The 21,608-nt window shown below is 37.1% G+C and overlaps 1 protein-coding gene, 1 long non-coding RNA gene and 1 other non-coding gene across 4 annotated transcripts in view; 2 read left to right on the forward strand and 1 right to left on the reverse strand.

The window, feature by feature from the left end:
- LOC134755813 (uncharacterized) overlaps nt 1-21,608 on the reverse strand; it is a 359,324-nt gene that overhangs the window by 101,209 nt on the left and 236,507 nt on the right. The window lies entirely within an intron of this gene.
- LOC134755744 (uncharacterized) overlaps nt 1-21,608 on the forward strand; it is an 81,689-nt gene that overhangs the window by 40,114 nt on the left and 19,967 nt on the right. For both annotated transcript variants that reach the window (XM_063692291.1, XM_063692292.1), the window contains exon 3: nt 12,770-12,956. In XM_063692291.1, the coding sequence (XP_063548361.1) occupies nt 12,770-12,956 (187 nt within the window). The remainder of the gene's footprint in view (nt 1-12,769; nt 12,957-21,608) is intronic.
- Nucleotides 9,074-9,145, forward strand: Trnaq-cug (transfer RNA glutamine (anticodon CUG)). Its single transcript has one exon. It is a non-coding gene; the product is annotated as a tRNA-Gln (tRNA).

Below are 21,608 nucleotides of genomic sequence, written 5' to 3' on the forward strand. Positions count from 1 at the left end.
ATTAATTGTACAAGCAATCCTAACCTTCTGAAAAGTTAGTAAAATTGAACATTAAGTAAGTATGAGTAGGTAAGCCATTAATAATTCTACTTAATTATGGTAAACAACCCACTTAGTCGAAATTTCTTGTTTTAAAGTCTTCGTAATTGCAGCGGTGCCAACATTTCAAGGATTTCTAACAAAAAAGTCTTCCTGCATTATGTACAATAGGCAGATAATAAGCTTTATTACGAACAATCTGCCGCGAGCCCAGTGATGTCTGCCTGTCCGTCTGTTCGTTGTGAACAAGTGGGTGCAAATCTCAGGCAGTTGTTACCGAGAGATTTGTTACGTAATTGAGGACCATTAAAACAAGGAGAATGAGGTAAATTAAACGTCAACGAGGACACTGACGATTACTACTGCGCAGTACGCAGCCCATTATGCGGGCATTATTATAATTTCTGCATTATACAATCGCAGTCGCTAATAATTAATAATACCCAGATAATAAGCTTGTCATTGTTAAGTCAGTAATCAAGCGTAGATAATTAATAAAACTCACGATTGTATCGGCAGATGAAGACACGTCTGCCGGTATGGCGTCCTCTCAACGCATCCTCATCAATGTTACCATGACTAACAAACTAGTTCCCGTGTTTAAACTATTAGCGTCATACAGCCATGACCTGCACACCGCGAGTGAGGAACCTTGCCCAGCAATTATCTCAACAAATATTGATTAATTGTCGAAAACTGACCAGCACAGCACGCATACGTCGCATTGTTCTTTGATGGTTTTAATCAATCTTTCTAATTGAGGTGGTTACGTTACGCGTTCTTGTTTTTTTCGGCCACCAGCGCGGCGCATATTACCCACGGGCGAACGTTTGTTCTGTCATTTTAATATAAACGCAAGGGAGGATTTAATTTTTAACCTTTAAAAATATATGTGTTAAAGTTGATAAAAAAAAATAGTTACCTAAGTGATAGATCAACGATGACAAGTGCCTACATTTTGTTTAACAATAGACTTACTTCAGAAGATTACTGTTGATTGAGATGTAGTACACGTCAGTATGATGGACACATTTGGCAATAATCCGATAACGATTTATCGGTGATCAGTTACCGTCAGCATCGGTTAGGCGGGCACGGGCGCGCCTCGGGGTTGTGAGGTCGCATCCGCGCAAGGCCGCCCAGTCTCCTCCAAGCACCATGCAGCCCACTTATATATGTGCATCTTGAAATAGATGCCGCAAGGGTAATTGCATAGTAATAATCACCAAGTGCCAGTGTGTTTATTCATCTATAAAACTGGATATTCTAGTTCATGATCATCTGTTTTGAATGAAATTCATATGGCTTTAGAATGATGGTTAGATGAAATATCTTACGTGACCAATGTACCTTCGCACCTGCTTCGCACCAACCCCTAAAAAGTTCTCGTGTCTGTTAGGTAATAAAACTATTGCAATGTCGTATCAGAACTGCACGTTTATTTTTTAGAGTTCCGTAGTCAACTAGGAACAGGAACGTTGCGCTTACCTATAGTTTCCGTCTATGTGTCTGTCTGTCTGTCCGTCCGAAGCTTTGCTCCGTGATCGTTGGTGGTGGAAAGCTGCAATTCGGCATGGATATATATCCTACCTAGGTAAAGCAATCATGCTGATAAAGTGGTAAAATAAAAACGAAAATATTTTAAGGAGCGATTATTTTGGAAAATATTCACTTTATCAATTACGATACAAGTGCGAAATATAGGAAATTCGCAACAAGTGGCGATAAATTAAAACAGGACCGAAAGGATTCGAGTGTTAAATTTTAAATCCACACGAATTGCGAATTACCTTTTCGAACATTTATTAACAAGTTAATTATTTTTCTAGATATAGGTATAGGTAGCTCATTGAATATTTATTTGCCTAAGCCGTCCAGTTAGAGGAAAGCTTCGTCGCGGTTATAATTTCTCGGTCGCAGCGTTCGTAAACGTCTATCTATTTATGCAACGAGGTACGCCTTGTCGGTCACTGATATCGGACAACTATGCCAAGAATCCTACAAGTGGGCTCCAATATGCAAATTTACGTTAGAAGCTTTCGTATGACGATGAGGAACGTGTAGGCCGTCTAATGGATAAAGCTGATCCTAAATTTTCTATTTAACGCGCTAACACAAGTGTACAATATAAAGAACGGTCAGGCGTCAAGTACTGTCTTCAGCCAGACTTCACGCGTTTATGTATAGTTTGTTAAAGAACTGTCTCATTTCAAACATAGAGAGACTCATACTATCTTTGTCTTACACTTGTACTAGCACCCAAAAGAAAAGGATGAGTATAGTTTTTTTTTGTTCTTATTTACTGACAATTTGGTTTGACCAACTATAGTTTTGTATAGCGAGCTGCAAAATAGCTGAGCTTAACGTGAACCCATGATGTGTTCATTATGAATAAAATTAATTCATAAAGTGGTCATGCACTTTTGCGGCTGGGTGTACGTTGCGTTTTGTAAATCATTAAAATAAATAGATGTGGTCCTAATTTAATTGTTACAACAATCAAATTCGAGGGTCTCCCCGAGTCTTTTGAGTCATGACATGGCTAGGTACCATATGTTCACTTTTATTTGCCCTAATATCTAAACCGGACTCTTATTCCCTACCATTCTGAAGGGGCCCACTGACTATCAGTCCGCCGGACGATATCGGCCTGTCAGTTAGAACAAAAATTTGACAGTTCCGAACAACTGACAGGCCGATATCGTCCGGCGGACTGATAGTCAGTGGGCCCCTTAACAACTCATACAGGCGCGCAGTACTTTTTATTACTTACAATAAAGAGATAGGTTCCTATTTTCCTATATTGAGATATGTTACCTAAGGTAACTAATATGTTTAACACTGAACAGTTACTGATTCCCTATATTAATTATAAGAACATACGCGTAACATATTGTATTACAATAAATACATAAATATTCGTTAAATAAAGTCGTACATTAGATATCAAATTACATAAATAGTTTACGATAAGTAGTATCTTGTTGGCCCGTTGCCCATTGCGTTTGGCTTTTCAGGGAGCCTAGCCAAAATAACAAACGCTTGCGCTACGACAACCAAACGCTATCTGTCTCTCTATCACTTTTCCATATTAGTACGATAGAGAGACAGATAGCGTTTCGTTGTCGTAGCGCAAAAGATTGTCATCTTGGCTAGGCCCCCTGAGTAGAAAAGACACAGACGGATATACGAGTATTATTTATCTATATATATAAATGCACGTGTCCTGACTGATTGACTGACTGACTCATAGTTACACACAGCCGAAACTACAAAAGATAGAAAGTTGAAATTTGCACACCAGGTTACTTTTATAATATGTACAAGAACTAAAAGCGATTTTGAGAAATTCAACCTCTAAGGTGGTTAAAATGGGGATAAAAGTTTGTTTGGGGATCAAGTTTTATTTTAAACTAGCAATTTGAAACTTCGTAAAAAGATAATTTATTAAAATACAAGAAAATAAATTTCAGCGTTTTTGAAATTACATCCCCTAAGGTGCTGAAAAGGGGGTTGAAAGTTTGTATGGAGATAAAAAAAATTATCAAGCGCGGGACTTGAAACTGTATATATGTATGGGCATATTATTAGAATACAGGAAAAGTGATTTCAGCGTTTTTAAAAATTCATGCCCTAACAGGGTTAAAAAGGGGTTGAAAGTTTTAATCCATTACAAATGCTTTGAAACTTCTTAGGATTGAAGGAAGTGATTTCGACGTTTTTAGAAATTCAACCCCTAAGGGGGTTAAAAGGGGATGAAAGTTTGTCTTGGGGTTCAAATCTTGTCTTAATTTTCTATGTTTAATAATGTTTGTGTTTTAATTTATTTGTGTGTCGTTAGCGTACGTGTCGCCATTAATTTTTAGATTAAGTCAGGTCCCCACAGAAAACCAGCGCCACGGTTTGCCGCGGCATTATGCTGAGTAGGGATCCTTTTTAGCGTCCAAGTGTTTTTTTGTCTGAATGCCTTTCTTTTTTATGTACTATGTTGCGGCGTCAAATAAATGTATTTTCTCGTTCTTCTTCCTTGAAACTGCAAAAAGGTATTATATTAAAAAAAAAAACTAATTTCAGCGGTTTTAAAAACTCATCCCCCAAGGTGATGAAAAAGGGGTTGAAAGTTTGTATGGAGATCAAATATTTTTGTGAGTGCGGGACTTGAATCTTTGTATAAGGGCATATTATTAGAATACAAGAAAAGTAATTTCAGCGATTCTTAAAAATCATCCCTTAAAAGGGTTAAGTTATTAGTTTGTATAGGGTTCAAATTTCATTTTAAACTGGGAATTTGGAACAACGTAAAATGTATTTCATTAAAAGAAAAGAAAACTGATTTCAGCGTTTGTGAAAATTCATCCCCTAAGGTGGTAAAATAGGGGTTGAAGGTGTGTATGGAGATCAAACCTTTTTTGAGTGCGGGACTTCAATCTTTGTATAAATATTATTAGAATACAAGAAAAGTAATTTGAGCGTTTTTAAAAATGCATCCCCTAAAAGGGTTAAAAAAGGGTTCAAAGTTTGAATGCATTACAAATGCTTTGAAACTTCTTAGAAAGGCATTGTATTAGATTACAAAAAAGAGTTATAGAAAGTATAGAAAGGAGATGTAAGTTTATATGTGGTACAAGTTTTCTTTTAAGCTAGGAACTTGAAACTTGGTAAAAGGGCATTTACCTATTAAAATAGACGAAAACTGATTTCACCGTTTTTGAAAGGTTTGTATTAGATAATAAAGTTTGTATCGGGAGCGAACATTTTTTTTTAATAGTGCGGACTTGAAAATCTTCTTAGAGGATTTAGAGGGATTATATCGAAAACATTTTTTTTTCGTTTAGGGGCTTGAAACGTTAAAAAGTTTGTGAAAGATAAATTTCATGCCGTCCCTACGGATATCTTCTGCTGCATAATGTTCTATGCTCATGTAAAATCAGGGACCGGACAACCCTTTCCGCGATAAAACCCTTTCAATGGGCGACACTTAAACACGGCTAACACATTGAAAGACTCTCCCTTTTGAACTGCAAGCCCATTCATACCCTTACCTTTGACTAACCCTTACCGAAAAGCTAACCAAAAATAAGGCTAGCTCTTAATAAGGGCCCTATATGTAATGTAGGTACCTCCTGAAATTTTACACACAGGTTTTTATATACTATATAATTATCTAGTACTGACTGTAAAATACATAATCACCAATGTTGGTGATTATGGCTGTAAAATACATAATCACCAACATACAAAGCCACGCGTACGAAGTCGCGGGCAACAGCCAGTAAAATACATAACCACCAACATACAAAGCCACACGTACGAAGTCGCGGGCAACAGCCAGTACTAGATAATTATATAGTATATAAAAACCTGTGTGTAAAATTTCAGGAGGTACCTACATTACATATAGGGCGGGTGGCACGTGGCACTAACCGCATGTAACGGGATCGTTAACTAACGCAGCTGTAATAGGCTACTTTCCTACTAGTCATATCAGCATCTTTTTTAGAACTGTCAAAACGATTTGCTAATATGGAATTTATATGAAAACGAGTACAAATAACCAAATTACAATTGAAATAAAACTATGAAAATCGGATTATATCGCGTATATTGAATTTATAATACATCCCGACGTTTCGAACTCTATACAGCGTTCGTGGTCAACGGGTGACTGAGGAAAACCACAAAATGCAAAAATACCCACATACTAAAAATAATGAACCATCATAGACTATAAACTTTAAGGCTGGTTGTACATCATGCAAAATCGGTTCATAAGGCTAGTTATACACTACAATTATTTTTAAGTAAAGATATATATAAACGCGATAAAAACTACGCCGGCTCCAACCCTACACCGCGGACCCGAGAAAATTTAATTCCCTCCTAAATTGTAGGAGGGTATCCCAATATGGGACAGGCAACAAACTCGGCGGGACAAATCTTTTCAAAACATATTATACTCGGAATGTCCAACACCATCCCACACTAAGGTCTCTCAGCATTCTGGGTATGTATCGCTTCTCATTGGCAAAAACCAGAGGCTTATCAAACTTGATTGAGTGATTGGCTTTATCCATGACATGCTCACAGACTGCAGACCTAGGTCGACGATGCTTGACATCAGCTATGTGTTCCTTCACCCGAGTGAAAATGCTCCGTTTCGTCTGCCCGACATATGATAAGCCACACTCACAGTCCAGCTTGTACACTCCTGCAATCTGTAGAGGGGTTTTGCATTTTACAGGCCTCAGGAATTGTGACATCTTCCTCATTGGCTTGAAATATGTTTTTATAGAAGCACGCTTTAAGATGTGGCTGATCCTGTCCGTGACCCCCCTGACAAAAGGCAGAATGGCAGGCCTGCGCTCGACTGTGGGGATCTTAATGTGGGACCTCTGGTTGACCCGCGGTATCCTGAGCTCGTTCGCCTGGAACGCGCGCCTGGCATGCTGGAGCTCCGCGGCCAGATGCTAGTCATCACATATCCTCTGGGCTCTCTGAAAAAAAGTTGACTGGGATGGTGATGCGATTAGCCATTTAAGTACCTATCAGTATGAGTAGGTTTCCTATACACAGTGCGACCTAGGGTGTTATCAGAATTTATTTTTACCAATACGTCTAAGAAGGGGAGAGAACAGTATTTTTCCAACTCCATAGTGAATTTTATTTTGCTATGGATGGAATTTAGATGATCTAAGAAAGTTGAAACACTACTTTTTGGAAGTATAGTAAAAGTGTCATCTACGTATCTTTTAAATATCATATAAATTACAATTATTTAATTTGTACAAATGATGCGTTTTTCTCTTGGTTTATGTTTCTTTTTGTACAATAAAGAGTTTTACTACTACTACTACTACTACGAGTATATAGTGACGTCACAGTTAACTTTAGGTAAGCTTTTTATGTTCCTTTTTATCCGATTTATTATATAGAAATTGTGTTTAAAAATAACTGCTATCTATGTTTCTCTAATAATTGTCTGGTGCTTTATATCGTGCACGGTGTGAAATATATTATTTTAAGAAGAAAACTTCCCTATTATCCCATAGCAAACTAGCCATTAGCCATTAGATTTTTTGTAAGTTTTATATCTACATGAAAAATGATGATATGCTTAAACAATGGTTCGAAAGACCTACTTCACACGTACGAGTAGGTACCTACTAATAGCGACCTAATGCTGGCATCTTTTAATTTGCAAACCTTGTAACGACAACGACAATAAGTCGGACGAACGTTTGTCGGTCATCGCGGGGTAAGTAGGCGTGAAATTAGTACGAGTCACGTACGAGTGCTAAACACTGCACTTGCACTAGCTAGCTATAGCTAGCTAGCACTCGATTACACGTAGGTACCTGAAGTGCTACTAACAAAGACATAATCAATTATGAAGACTGCAAGCGTATGATGGATGACTTTTTCCACGTGATAAAATAACCGTCTCTTTTTAAAACCGAGTTTGAAAGTGACGGACACCGTTTTTATCACACTGTCACATAGACAAGAACGACCATTATACCTATACGTACTGGCCGCGTAGCCAACATGCCAATCATTGACGCTCCGTAGCGATCGAAACGCGACTGTCACTGTCGCACTAATATGGAAGAGTGATAGAGATACACAAAGCGTTTCGTTGTCAAAGCGATAGCGATTGTCACCTGGCTGGTTATCTAAATTCAATATCTTCGCAAAGTTGCGTTCCTCGTGTCATTATTGGATGTGTGGGTGGGAGGCGGGATTTGTCGCTGATCCAACATCACTGAAGTCATCGTACAATTTGTGATATACCTATTCTAATTGTTGTATGACCGCTGCAGATTACTAGGAATTTCAAATCGTTATAGGTGTCTAGGTGGCACGATTTTAATATAGGAATGTGACTATATTTCAGTACCGATAGTAGTGTTTGTACTATGTAGTTCTTAACATTAACTCGTCTCTTTTGCTAAGTAATGATACAGGCATTGATGATAAGGCAAGGCAAGCTCGTCATTACCGCAGCTACGTTGGAATGGGTTCAAGGTCGCCGTGCCGTCTTCCACCGATAAATTAATGATAAATATGATAATATATTATATAGTTAACGTTATCTCTACTGAGCTCGTTCACTTACCTGTACTAACAATAGCATTCTGGTAAACAAAAGGCATTATTTCTTTTTTGTGAACGCGTGGCCTTTGTGCCTGAGCACGTGGCCATTGTGTGTGAGCCTCAGGCACAAAGGCCACGCGCTCACACAAAAAAAATGGCTTTTGTTTAACAGAATGCCATTGTTAGTACAGGTAAGTGAACGAGCTCAGTAGAGATAGCGTTAACTATACCTACTACTGAAATAAAACTATGAAAACGGATTATATCGCGTATATTGAATTTATAATACATCCCGACGTTTCGAACTCTTTACAGCGTTCGTGGTCAACGGGTGACTACCCACCCACTATCGCGGTAACCGAAGACAATATTATATACCTACTACTGATAACGCGGGAAAAATTATCAATCAAATCTAGCTGATTGCAATGTAGGGTTAAGGGGCCCACTGACTATCAGTCCGCCGGACGATACCGGCCTGTCAGTTGTTCGGAACTGTCAAATTTTTGTTCTAACTCACAGGCCGATATCATCCGGTGGACTGATAGTCAGTGGGTACTTACCTACATGAACTTCTATCCGACTTCAAAAAAAGCAGGAAGTTCAATTCGACCGTTTTTACATACCTAAGATGTTACCTCAGAATCAGAATTGTGCACCGATTTGAAAAAAAAAATTTTTTTGTTCAAGAGTACCTACCGTCAAATCTTATAGTTATATCACTTGCATTAAAAAAAATGCTAGTTGGTGCTTTTAATTATAGCCATTAACATCACTCACCCATTATTTTTATTTAATATAGGTACGACTTCGTATATAATGTACCTATTTCTTGTTCAAGCTTTTTACAAAATCAAAGCCATTGGCAGTGTTACAACATAAGCAAAGCATCGCATATTGATGAGATAATGTGAACGCTAAATTCGGACACTCTCTCAACGGTTCCATGGTGTAACGGTTAGCACTCTGGACTCTGAATCCAGCGATCCGAGTTCAAATCTCGGTGGAACCTTCATTTTGCATTTTCTTTTTGTATTTTAGTTTATTTTGATTATTTTAATATTCGAATCGTAGGTAATTGGAAAACAAATTTAAAATTAGGTATATAATATTTTTAATAGGTTATTCGAAAATTACATATTTTTATTTAAAGAACAAAGTTTCTGTTTAGTAAGACTGAGACTGAATTGTTATAAGCAATTAAATACGGTTGTAATTTTGTAATTGGTCGGGTTCAACGACCTCATTGCGCAACTCGTCATTTAAAGAGAGGTAATTACCCTCGGCTGCGGATGTGCCAGTATTGCCAGTAGTCGCTAAATTAAACAAGTAATAATTATAATTGCGCTGTTCGACTGAATCGAAACATTCGAAACGATTGGATACAAAATATTTCGGAGTTTAAAGATAATTACCTAAAATCTGTCATGATTCTAACTCGAATCTATGTTTAGGTAATAGGGTAGGTGTGTCAGTTTTCGCCCACTTTAGATGCCAATATTCAAATGAGAAAAAAAATCTAAGTAGGTACTCTTACTTAAATGTGTTATATATAACACAAAATATTTTAGGTTAATATTACTTGAGATTTAATAATATTTGCGGTTTATTTTATAAAAGTAGTGTTATTTCAGTTTCGGTCCACCTATGAGCTAGTTTTCGTCCGACCGAGAATTATTGAGTTAAATATGGATTATATATTTCATTTTTAGTTCTTATGTTATACATAAATCGACCGCGTATAATGATTATATTCTTGATAAACTAAACTTGATAAATTGAAATGAATGTGTTTTATGATCGTTTGATGAATTAAAGATGGTATTTAAGGTCTTTAATGAAAGTAGAGTCAGGGTCACACTTCTCCAGCAAAATGAGGTAAGTGAGACTACTTTGTTAGTGCACGCTAGACAACAATTTTTAATATTAAAACGCAATAACTATGATACTATAGGATTATAATTTATAAATTCTGATCTATGCTATATACTTAGTTAGTTATCATCATTTATGATAAAATATAATCCGGGGTAACGGTTAAAAAAAGCAATCAATCAACAGTTATTTATTAGTAGCCAATTTCTTCCACGGTTGCATCATTTCAAAGAAGCCCATTACCTACTAAATAATGTCGATTTGCCGAAAAACTACATATGAGTAAGTGCCTACCTATCTACAAGAACAAAAAACAGTCTCAATTTCATCATCATTTTTGTCCTTCTTTGTAACTCGGGGATAAAAAACATTTGGGGCGTTTTTACTTTTCTACAAAGCATACTTCACATGAAGAAATTACTCCGCCTTGTTTGTGGATCATTTTTCCAAGTAGGACTTTCTTCATTGTTGCATTTGTAAATATGCCAACCCTTTTGTAATGACCGCCGCTTCCACGGTATAATTACTGGGACCATAAAAACATCTAGCCAAAAATTTTAACTCATCAAAATTCTCTTCATGTTCTTCAAAATGACGTGCTACCTTCACGTAAAATTTTGAAACGTACGTTTTAATTTTATAGATTTATGTCGAAGGCTGAGTTTATTGCCAAAATATGTTGGTGTCTTATCCGTCGTCATAATAATCGGTCTTGCTCTCGGCTGTTATGAGTTTCAACTATAAGACTGTACGTGAAAATTAGGATACAGGTAGATACATGTTTTTACACAAAAAATGTGTAGGCAAGTACAATACATGACGTGAACAATAATATTATATTATTAAGTATATATCAACTTGACAATATTAACCTACCTACCTACAGTGTGGAAAAAATTAATGGGCCCTGGAGGGAAAGTGCCTTAAAACCTTAAGTTAGCTAATTTTACTTAAAGGAAACGTTATTTTATTTTTAAAAAGAAACAAAACTGCATTCGAGGATATTTTTTATTCGCTTGCTTGTCTCGCCCGGGAATCGAACCGGCTAAAAATTCCAAAAAATAAACACTAGCTATTTTATTCTACTAGACGATACAATTAATGTTAATGATAATATTTCTCCAAGAAACATTAGGTCCTACACTCGTCTGTCGTACAAAATATCCATAAAATAGAATATTTAGTACTCAAGAATATTTTTAGACAAGCGAAATTGAAGAAAAAAAGAAAAATCTGTGAATGCAGTTTGGTTTCTTTTTTAAAATAAAAGAATGTTTCCTTTAAGTAAAATGAGCTAACTAAGGTTTAAAGAAGGGCCTATTAATTCTTTCCACCCTGTATAACTAATTAAAATTAATTTACATCATGGGTTAAATGCAAAATAATGTTTTTTTAAGTAGGTTTTTATACATTCTTCAAAACAGTAAATGAAGTTTATTTTCGTTATTTTTATTTTAGTTACCTACATTCAGAAGAAATATACTAAATCAATAAGCAATATTATATACATGCGTACAATAATTCCAAAGATATATGTAACTCCGTTTGTATTAATCACCGTACCATAACCACTATTATAGTGGGTAAGGTAGGGGTTTCACACTACTTGTCTCACATTTTCTTAAATACAATTCACCTGTCTAAGCAACGCTTAGGTACCAAGATATTACATCGATTACATTTGTGTTTCATCGCTTTTGATATACGAGTATCGCGGAATAAATTGACGGAAGGTAAAAGGTGCGGGTTATTTGGCGTTGCCCGTAGGCAGTTCCCAGCGCACATGATGTCCAGCAAATACCCAATGATTTCAACATTGTGTCAAGGCAATAAGTACTTGACTTATGTATGTCATGCCTTTTGCACTGAAGTATTTCACATCTAATATTCACACCAATTTTTCACTTTTCGAAAGGAATTACCTACTGTACTTATTTGCTATTGCTACGTGACTGGTTTAAATGAAGAACAGTGTGGTGTGGAGTGTGTGGACCCATTTTTCGGTGTCTACTTCAGCTAAAATATTACACAGCGACATGTTAAGAGTCAAGCAGTGCAAGCTCGGTTCTCCATACAAACGTAGTTACGCTCTCATTTTAAAACGACTAGGTAGATTGCTCTGAAATTTTGTACTTACAATAGGATAAGGTATATCAAGGTCTGTAATTAGCTTATGTAGGTTTAGATACAATATTTAAAAAAAATACAGCGAATCTAAATTTTTCATGCAAAACTTGTTTTTGCTCTATTTCGTTTGTTTTATATACTAGAGCTATATAATCTAATTACAGACCTAGATATACCTCATGTCATTGTATGTGCAAAGTTTCATTACAATCCAACACGTAGTTTTAAAATGAGAACGAAACTCCGTTTGTATGGCAAGGTGAAATTCGGCCGAGCTTGGTTAAGACAAAGTATTTAACATTAAAATATTTTGGTGGTAACAACTGCCCGCGCAGCATGGTTTCCCCTATCACTAAGTCCGTCACTTTCGCACTCACATACTTGTTAGAACGTGACAGGCATGGTGATAAGCGTACCGTGCTACGACTCCTGGAAATAAAAATTTTCACTAGGTACTAAAGTGGGTTGCTGGTCACTTCTGGGATATTTGTCTCAGTTGTTACCAGTGGTAACAACTTGGTGGTAAGTAGTGGGAATAAGAAGCGGCAATAAAAGCTTGATTGTGTTCCTTCCATTCCACCTACTCCATTCCAAAATATTTTCTAGCGTCTAAACTTTCTGATGTTGTTAACAGAGTGAATACCGGTTCGCGGGCGGAGGGTATGGGCGCGGGCTCGGCAGCGGCAGCGGGTCCCGCGGCGGGAGCGGCAAGTTGTGCTCGGCGGCGTTAGTGGGCGGGGCGCTGCTGGCGGCCGTGGCGGTGCTCGCCGTCGCGGCGCTGGCCTTCTACATGGGGGCCTTGAGGCCTGACAACGGGGAACGTGAGTAAACAATACTAAGAGCAGCCTATTAAGCTAGCTAGAAAGCATAGCATAGAGTACCCAGATGAAAGTGAAGGGTCCAGTTTTGATTCTTATTGAACGCCTTTCTTTATTATCACTTAGCTCAAGTACCCCTTGAGTCAATATCAGGGTGATGACGGATAATGTCGGTCAACTTAGTCATATTCATATTCCCTTATTGATAAAATTACAAATTATACATATACTTACTTATTTTACTTATAGTTTAAACTTGTCCCAGAAAAAAATGACGGTTGTGTTCGCACAGGTCACATCAGACTTCTGACCAAAAGGCTTAAGCAGACTGTTATAATGTAAAGAAATTACCCGTTTTCTTATTCTTTATAAAAAGAAATCCCTTTCGTTTACATTTTCGAAGATATCGCCATCACAGAAAATACTACATCAAAATTTTTTGTACAAACACTTACAAAATCGAGGCATTTTCACGAAAAACTAGCATTGAAGTTAATCTATGTACTTAGGTAGCAAGACCTGTTCAAAGGGTGTTAAAACAATTCTAAGAAACTGATGTTAGACGATGGCGGACTGTAAATGGTCATAAGCTCGGGTTTTCTAATAAATAATACAGAGAAGAACATCATAGCTGCGTTGGAAAAAATGAATATTACCCTGTCTGTACTATATTTAGCCAAAAGGGCAAAACGTACAAATGAACAATAAAGCGACTAAGTCAACAATATCGAATTTGTGGAAAAACACCTTATTCCTCCCAACTGCTCTGAATTACGATCCTTTGAAAAATAATGGGCTCGTATGAAGCAGAAACTCTTAAACCATAAAACTAACGCCAGTAGTATATCAGTTGAAAACTTCAAGTCGAAATGGAAAAAAGCTTAATAATTAATAACAGAGTCCTATCATAGAGTAACTTATACTAGAGCGGTACTGTCATAGCATAGAGTAACTTATATATAACAGTTTCGACGAATTTTTAAAAGTTTAAATTATGAGTTATACCTAGTGTATAATTATTATAATTAATTATATTAATGATTATTGCCTATATTATTAATCAACTTTTATATTCAATATTTTTTGTAAATAACTGACATGTAATATTAATATTATACAATAAATGATTATGATTATGATTATACTAGAGCGGTACTGTCATAGTAAATTTTGTAACCTCAGTAAATGCACTGCCATCTGTCGACACACTTTAAAACTAAAAATAGATATTTATAAAAATACGATAAAATGTATTTAAATATGGATAAATGATTTTTTTTATTTGCATTAATTATTTTTATGATTTTGACCCATGTTCTTTCACTGATATGCGTTAAAATTGTTAAATAACAAACGAAACCATCAACGCCATCTATACGACAGTAGGCCAAAGCTAGTAGCGCCCTCTGAACAAGAATCAAATTTTCTTGATTTTCGAGGCACGTTTTTTCCTTACACTGTATCCATCTATTACGGAGTTATATCTATCTTTGGTCCTATGTAGGCACAAAAACGCATTACAACAAAATTACGATATTTCTGGATTTATAAAGTCAAAGACTCAAAACATCCGTACATACATGTTGTTTATTAAATTTGTAACAAGAATTTATCATCAAACAGTTGATTTTTAACTGTTGTGTAAGATTTTGTGAAAATTTTATGCGTCATTTTTTACTGCGACAAGCTTTAATAAAGTGCCAATTCGGTTACCTGAGAAAGATAAAAGTTTGTTCTAAATAATAACATTATAGGGGCATTTTTGATACCTGCCTCATATTCGGCCTCATATTTGCCTGATTTCATATTCGGGTATAAAATGAATTAGTTCTAAATCGAACGTCGCGATATAGTTTAATTAAATAGTGTCAAAGGCTTCCTAAAACTATCGAATTTCTGTAATTAATAATAATAATTGGTTTTGTCTTGCGCTCAACCCGCTATCCACTTTACTGAACAACAGCAAATCTGGATATAAAATCTGCTATGATAATACTTCGCACACAATATCGCATTTGATGTATATGGAAGACATCAAACTATATAGTAATAATATATACAATATCCATAACCTCGCTGATATCACACAATCGTTTTCTTCAGATATACACATGGAATTTGGCATTGACAAGTGTAAAATCCAATCAGTTCGAAGTGGTAACATAGAACGTAACAGCTACACCCTCAACAATGGAGAACAAGTAGACCCTGTCGACGAAGAAACTGGTTACAAATACCTCGGTTCCCAACAAACAGCAAATCCACCATAAAATAACTAAAGCTTGACTTAAACAGAAATTTATAGGCAGGCTGCACAAAATTCTCAACACTTATCTTAATTCACGTAACACCATCAAGGCAATTAATACATATTGTAGCAATTTTGGGAATAAATAAAAAATATAAATGCCACAAGATATATATATTGATATTTACAAGCCACGGAAATCAACCTTATTAAATAAAATGCCACGGAAATCAATTTTATAAAAATGCCACGGAAATCAATCTTATTAAATAAAAAATGGCTAAAGGGTCGGAAGTGATATTGCGCTATGGAACGCCATTCAACGTTCTTTGTGATAACGCGACTGTTTTCCGTAGCATAGCATTCGTAGATTTTTTAAGGTCCTACGATATTCCCGGTCCGTGTTACACGCCTTAAGCTAGAACCGAACCAAGACCAACCGAACTGGCATCACATTGCAATATGCAGTACCCATTCTAACCTACTCTTTCGGTATTATACAGTGGTCACAAACAGACCTTTGTAATCTTCAACGAATAATTAACACTTTAATGACCAAATATCGAAAGCACCACCCGCGAAGCTGCATCCAGAGACTGACCCTACCAAAATCTGAAGGCGGAAGGGGCTTAATTGATATTAAAAATCTTCACAACAGACAGGTAAGCTCACTCAGGAATTTTTTTCACAACCGCGCTATTAATTCCGAAGTACATCAAGCTATTGTAACCGCTGATCAAAAATGTACTCCATTGAACTTAAACGACCGCAGGACGCAGAAAAGTGAGGTAATATAGTAGATCACCAGCAAAAACAACAAGCATGGATCCAAAAGTCACTCCACGGCAGACACCGACTCGACCTGATCAACCCTAGTGTCGACAAGCTGGCGTCAAATATGTGGCTTAAGAGAGGTGAGTTGTTTCCAGAAACCGAAGGATTTATCATAGCCATACAAGATCAAATAATAGATACTAAGAACTACAGAAAGTATATAATCCGCGACAGTAATTTACAAACCGACTTGTGCCGACGCTGCCATGCTGCGTCCGAGACAATACAACACATAACAGGAGCATGCCGATCCATAGCCCAGACCGATTACAAACACCGCCATGACCAAGTTTCAGCTATCATTCACCAATATCTTGCATTTAAATACCACCTCATTAATAACAGATCCCCTTACTATAAATACACCCCACAAATTATTTTAGAGTCTACCGACTACAAACTTTACTGGGACAGAACTATCATCACCGACAAAACAATACATTACAATAGGCCTGACCTTACCCTCCACGATAAAGTTGCAAAAACTGTGTATCTCATTGACGTAGCCATACCCAACACACATAATCTCACTTCAACTCACACTGAAAAGATAAGTAAATACGCAGACTTATCAATAGAGATAAAAACCCAATGGCGGGTGAATACCGTAAAGACTATCCCAATAATAATTTCATCTACCGGTGTTATCCCTCGTACTCTGCATACCAGCCTCAAAACCCTCGATATACATCCACTCACCTACATTCTTCTTCAGAAAGCTGTTATAATGAACACATGTAGGATAGTACGCAAATTCTTAGCTTTAGAAAATTAGGGTATTACATATCCTTCTATATTCGTTTGGCCAAAAGCCCGCGAATATGGTAGTAAAATCACCTCCGACCGGAGAGAAAAACAAATTGAAACAAATAAATAATAATAATAATAGTATTTTATACAATCGTGATATAATAGAGAGCTTTTCAGTCGAGTACCGTGTTTAAGCAACGAAGCTTGCTGAGTTGCTTAAGTTAAGGTACGAGATTGAAAAGCTTGATTATATCACTATTGTATACAATACTTTTTCTACGAGACAAAAAATAATACTTTCAACTAGTAGAATCATATACTTAGGTAAACAAACCAAAAGTATACAGCTAAGATACGCGAGCTGCCGCAGCCCGCGATACCTTCATACTCGTACGCGCACCGGCCGCCAGGCCCGGCGCCCCCGGCGGGTTGGTCTACGACACCTCCTCGTAACTCATGAGGCCCTGGTACCTGCTCCGCGCTAAATTCAATTTTAAGACAGTTCTTTTCTCGATTTTGGCCACCGTAGCCTATGGAGACTAACAAGCAACGCTAAGCGGTTTTCGTAGGATATGGATGTTGCTATACGAAGGGTGTCACATGCGCGTTTATGATTTATGAAGCAATTGTTGGCCAACCAATCACAAAGCAGATGCGACGCAGCAGCGTGTTTAAGTAGGCTAATTTGCATTGAATCGAATCTCCTTAAACAAGAAATATTTTACTGAAATGTATGAAGTTCTATTTTCAAAATTTTTATACTTGACTAAACCGTATCGATAAAATTCTTATGCTTAAGTCGGAAGTGCCATAGACTATCCGACGTTGAAAAGAGTAAGGTTGTAGTGTTGCATATGAAGTCGTAATACACAGATTATACTCGACGAGTAGAAAAAAGACGTTTTCTCAAAAATGGACGGCAAACTCGACGTTGCCGGTAAAAAACTAGGTCGCGAAGTGCGTAGTTTATGGTCAGTCAAAAAATTAAAAAGTTAAAAACATTGCAGTCTCGATTTCAGGACTGCAATGTTGCATACAAATTCCATTATTTGTCGAGTTCCAAACTTTTTAAAAGTTGAAGTGGCCATATCAAATGAAGGCATAGGTCCATTAAACAGCCAAACAGATGATCAGTACTTATTTATTATAATGTTGGTATCGCGACTATTTAGGTGTCTCAAATAGGTTGGCGTACTTTCAGCAGAAAGATACACTTCTATTTTTAATTAAGGGGCCGTAGTCGATTTTGGAGCAAAAATTTAAAATTGATAGTTTTAGTCGTGGAAATTATACACGTTTTTTTTTTTTTTTTTTTTTTATTACAAAAAGGCAAGCACTTGACCGCAATCTCACCTGATGGTAAGTGCCGATGCAGTCTAGGATGGATCATGCTTACCTAAAAGATGTCTATTCACTCTTGATTTAAAAAGATCCAAGTTATAGTGGACTGGGAATATATTTGCAGGAAGTGAATTCCACTCCTCCTATATGTTTACAAATATAAAGCTCGATTCAATTGCCCAAATTATTTGTTACACCTATAGATACATTTATATACAAACGTTGATCGATTCTACTGCGGACGAGTCGTGCAACGAGACTTGGAAAAATTTTAGAAAAATAAGTTAATAATCAGCATTTACATTATGTATCTAAGGAATTGTGATTGGTCGAAAGGCTGCCGTGTTTTTTTTTTGTTACTTTTAAAGCCGCGGACTGGACACAAGCGGCGCGGCGAGCGGCAAAACAAGGCCATTCAAACATTGGACTTATATTGACCGGGATATAGACCGTGATTACCTTTTGTATTATTCACGGTCTATATCCCGGTCAATATAAGTCTAGTAAAACTAACCGTGAATCATTCAAAACTCTCATTGATACATTGCTCGTGTGGATAGCTTCCAAGCCATAATGCGCAAGAGAGTGGCCTCCCTGATGCGTCATGTTAGGGACAGCCCCAGCAACACTGTTATTGACAATTTAGATTGTCCAATAGTTGTTAAATGGAAAGCTATTCACATGGATTATAGAGGTGCTGTTGGGCTTATTTAATTAAGAAATAGATCTAGTTTTAATGCGCTCGACCAAATGCGGTGTTGATTTCAGTCCGCGGCCTAAGATCCAAATGGAATATGGGCGTTTACTAAAATTAAATACTGAAAACCTGATTCTTTCAAATCTGGACATTCTTGGGCTCATTCTACTCAGAATCGACAGCATTCTCCATCCTGCCATTAAAAAAAGAAGTTACAAAATTTCCATTCCATTACGTCACGTTTTAGTGTGATTTTTTTATTCACTTGTATATGTGCGTGACGTAGTGGAATGTACAATTTTCATACAAATTTTTGGGACATTTTTTTATCATCAGGATTGAATATGCTAGTGATTCCGAGTTGAAAGAACCCAAAAACACCAGGATCTGTGAGAATCAGGTTTTCAATATTTATTTTAGAAAACGCACTTTTTTTTCTCTTAGCTATATGATTTGCCATGTTTAAGTTTTTTCCGTACCGTACCAATTCGTGTCAACACATAACAGTTTATATTATAGTCATCAGATATCTCACAAGCGGAAAAATAAACCTTATGTCAAAGCGATAAAGTTTAATTTATACTCGTCTGTCGCACGGAGTACCGCAAGGCTCTAGGCTCGGACCCGCCGCAGCCCCTACTGTTCCCAGGTATATTATAATTAGAAACACAGCCAATAATCAGCTATACATAGCGAAATATTGCCAAATTGGAATGATAAATGTATGACACGTCAAATCTAAGGCAGGTGTTAAAAAAATATTGGTATGAAATTTAATGTTATACAGGAAATTTATTTCACATACGCAAAAACATAGAGTCTGAGCAAGCTAAAGAACGGACGTTTACCAGGGGAAATCTTGTACATTTACCCGCCTGTTCCTATCTCTATCGCACGCGCATAATTAATTATATGTTCACGATAAAATGCTTTAGCATACGACCATGTCTAGGACCAAACGATTCATACATTTATGGCTCAGAGTTTGAACAAGGAATTAAGTATTGCATCCTTACCCAGGGTCTTTGGCGCTCGAAGTGAAAATAGACACAAGATACCAATAGTAAGGTCTGTGTTTAATCCTTCGAGCTATGACGATCAAAATTGAATTCTAAATTTCAAACCACACAGACGCTTTTTTGGCTGACCTATTTAAAGCCCTGGTTAGGTACTTATCACTAAAATGAATATTCCATCTTACATGTTCCATTTTCACTACGTATACGACCGAAGGCCCGCGAACTACCAGTAGTGGCGCGTCACGCCAAGCCGGTAATCTGGCTTCAATACTGTAGGATTGTGCTCAACTCCCTCCACAGCGGGTGTCGAGGTACGGACGCTCCGCCACTACAAACTAACCACCACGAGAGGATCAGCTCTCGGAGGGGTCTTGAACCTGATTTTGATCTTTAGAATCATTATCACTGACTTTTTCACTTTCACTTGGTGTGTTGGATGGTTCGTTCGGTGGCGTACTGGACGTGTTGGAGACGTCTGTGAGGTTGGACGCGTTGGAGCTCGCTGTGGGATTGGACGCGTTGGGCACGTCGAGCGGAACGTCGAGCGCGGGCGTCATGTTTGCGTTTACGATGTTGGCTATTACCTATAAGGAGATTTACCTATTTTGTTACGTAATATCTAAATAACAAGTATTGGTTTCTATTAGCACGTCTTCTCATCTTGCCTTTTAATAATGAGGTCGCGAGCGTGCGTCGCCGGTAATATATGAAAAGAAGGGGCAGTTTTTAAAAATTCATCAAAAATTTATGGTGGTAAATTATACAAATTGATGTACAAGAATAGTTTCAGCAAATGTTGTAGATTGATAAAATATCAAAATTATGTTGAAATTTAGTCGATTTTCAGAGAAATTGTCACTTGTTTTGACGTAATTTCTGGAGAAAATTGATTTTGTCTAACTTTCATTTACACTACTTCAAAGTCATAATAATAAAAATGTAGTCTGATAAACGTCAAGTACAGGATATGTGTAATACAAAATTACCATGTTTAGCCGTCCAAACTTTACGAAATTTACAAATAAGAGCGACAAAATCAGTGCTTTACGCGCGTTTACCTAAACGTCCATCAGAAAAGCCAACATTACTAATTTAGTGAGTCTGTTTTCAAAAAATTTATCTGATAAAAGGTAAGATAAGAAGACCTGCTAATAGAAACCAGTACTTGTTATTTCAATTAGGTAACAAAAGGTGTACAATTTCACCGACTAAATCTATCAATTTTACATTTTTGCGACTAAAATCGACACCGGCCTCTTAAAAAAATAAAACGGCGGCAAAGCAAATCTTTTTACTTTTGTCTGTGAAAATATATACATAAGAACGTTGCTTCTGTAAAATATTTCTATTATATTTGTATTTTTTGCGCCATTTTTGAGAAAAGCACTATATATGACTCGGCTGGAAGGCTACTTGCTGGCTTCGGATTCACTTAAACGGACTCCCAAGGTCGTCCGTTTAAAACGAATCCTCAGCCAGCAAGTAGCTACTTCCGAGCCTCGACAATAATGTACTTTTTTAATACAGTTGCTCAAAAAGTGGTACTTTTTGTGGCTGCGTAGCGTGCGAGAAGCTCAATTTCTCGAACTAGTGCTTTTTACTTTTTAGTTCCAAACTATACTTTCGAAACGCAGTTAAAATTGAATTTAGCGCGGAGCAGGTACCAGGGCCTCATGAGTTATGAGGAGGTGTCGTTGACCAACCCGCGCCGGGCCCGCGGCGGCCGCGGCCGGGGCGCGCACGAGTATGAAGGTATCGCGGGCTGC

This window comes from Cydia strobilella, chromosome 3 (genome assembly GCF_947568885.1).
Source record: "Cydia strobilella chromosome 3, ilCydStro3.1, whole genome shotgun sequence".
NCBI lineage: Eukaryota > Metazoa > Arthropoda > Insecta > Lepidoptera > Tortricidae > Cydia > Cydia strobilella.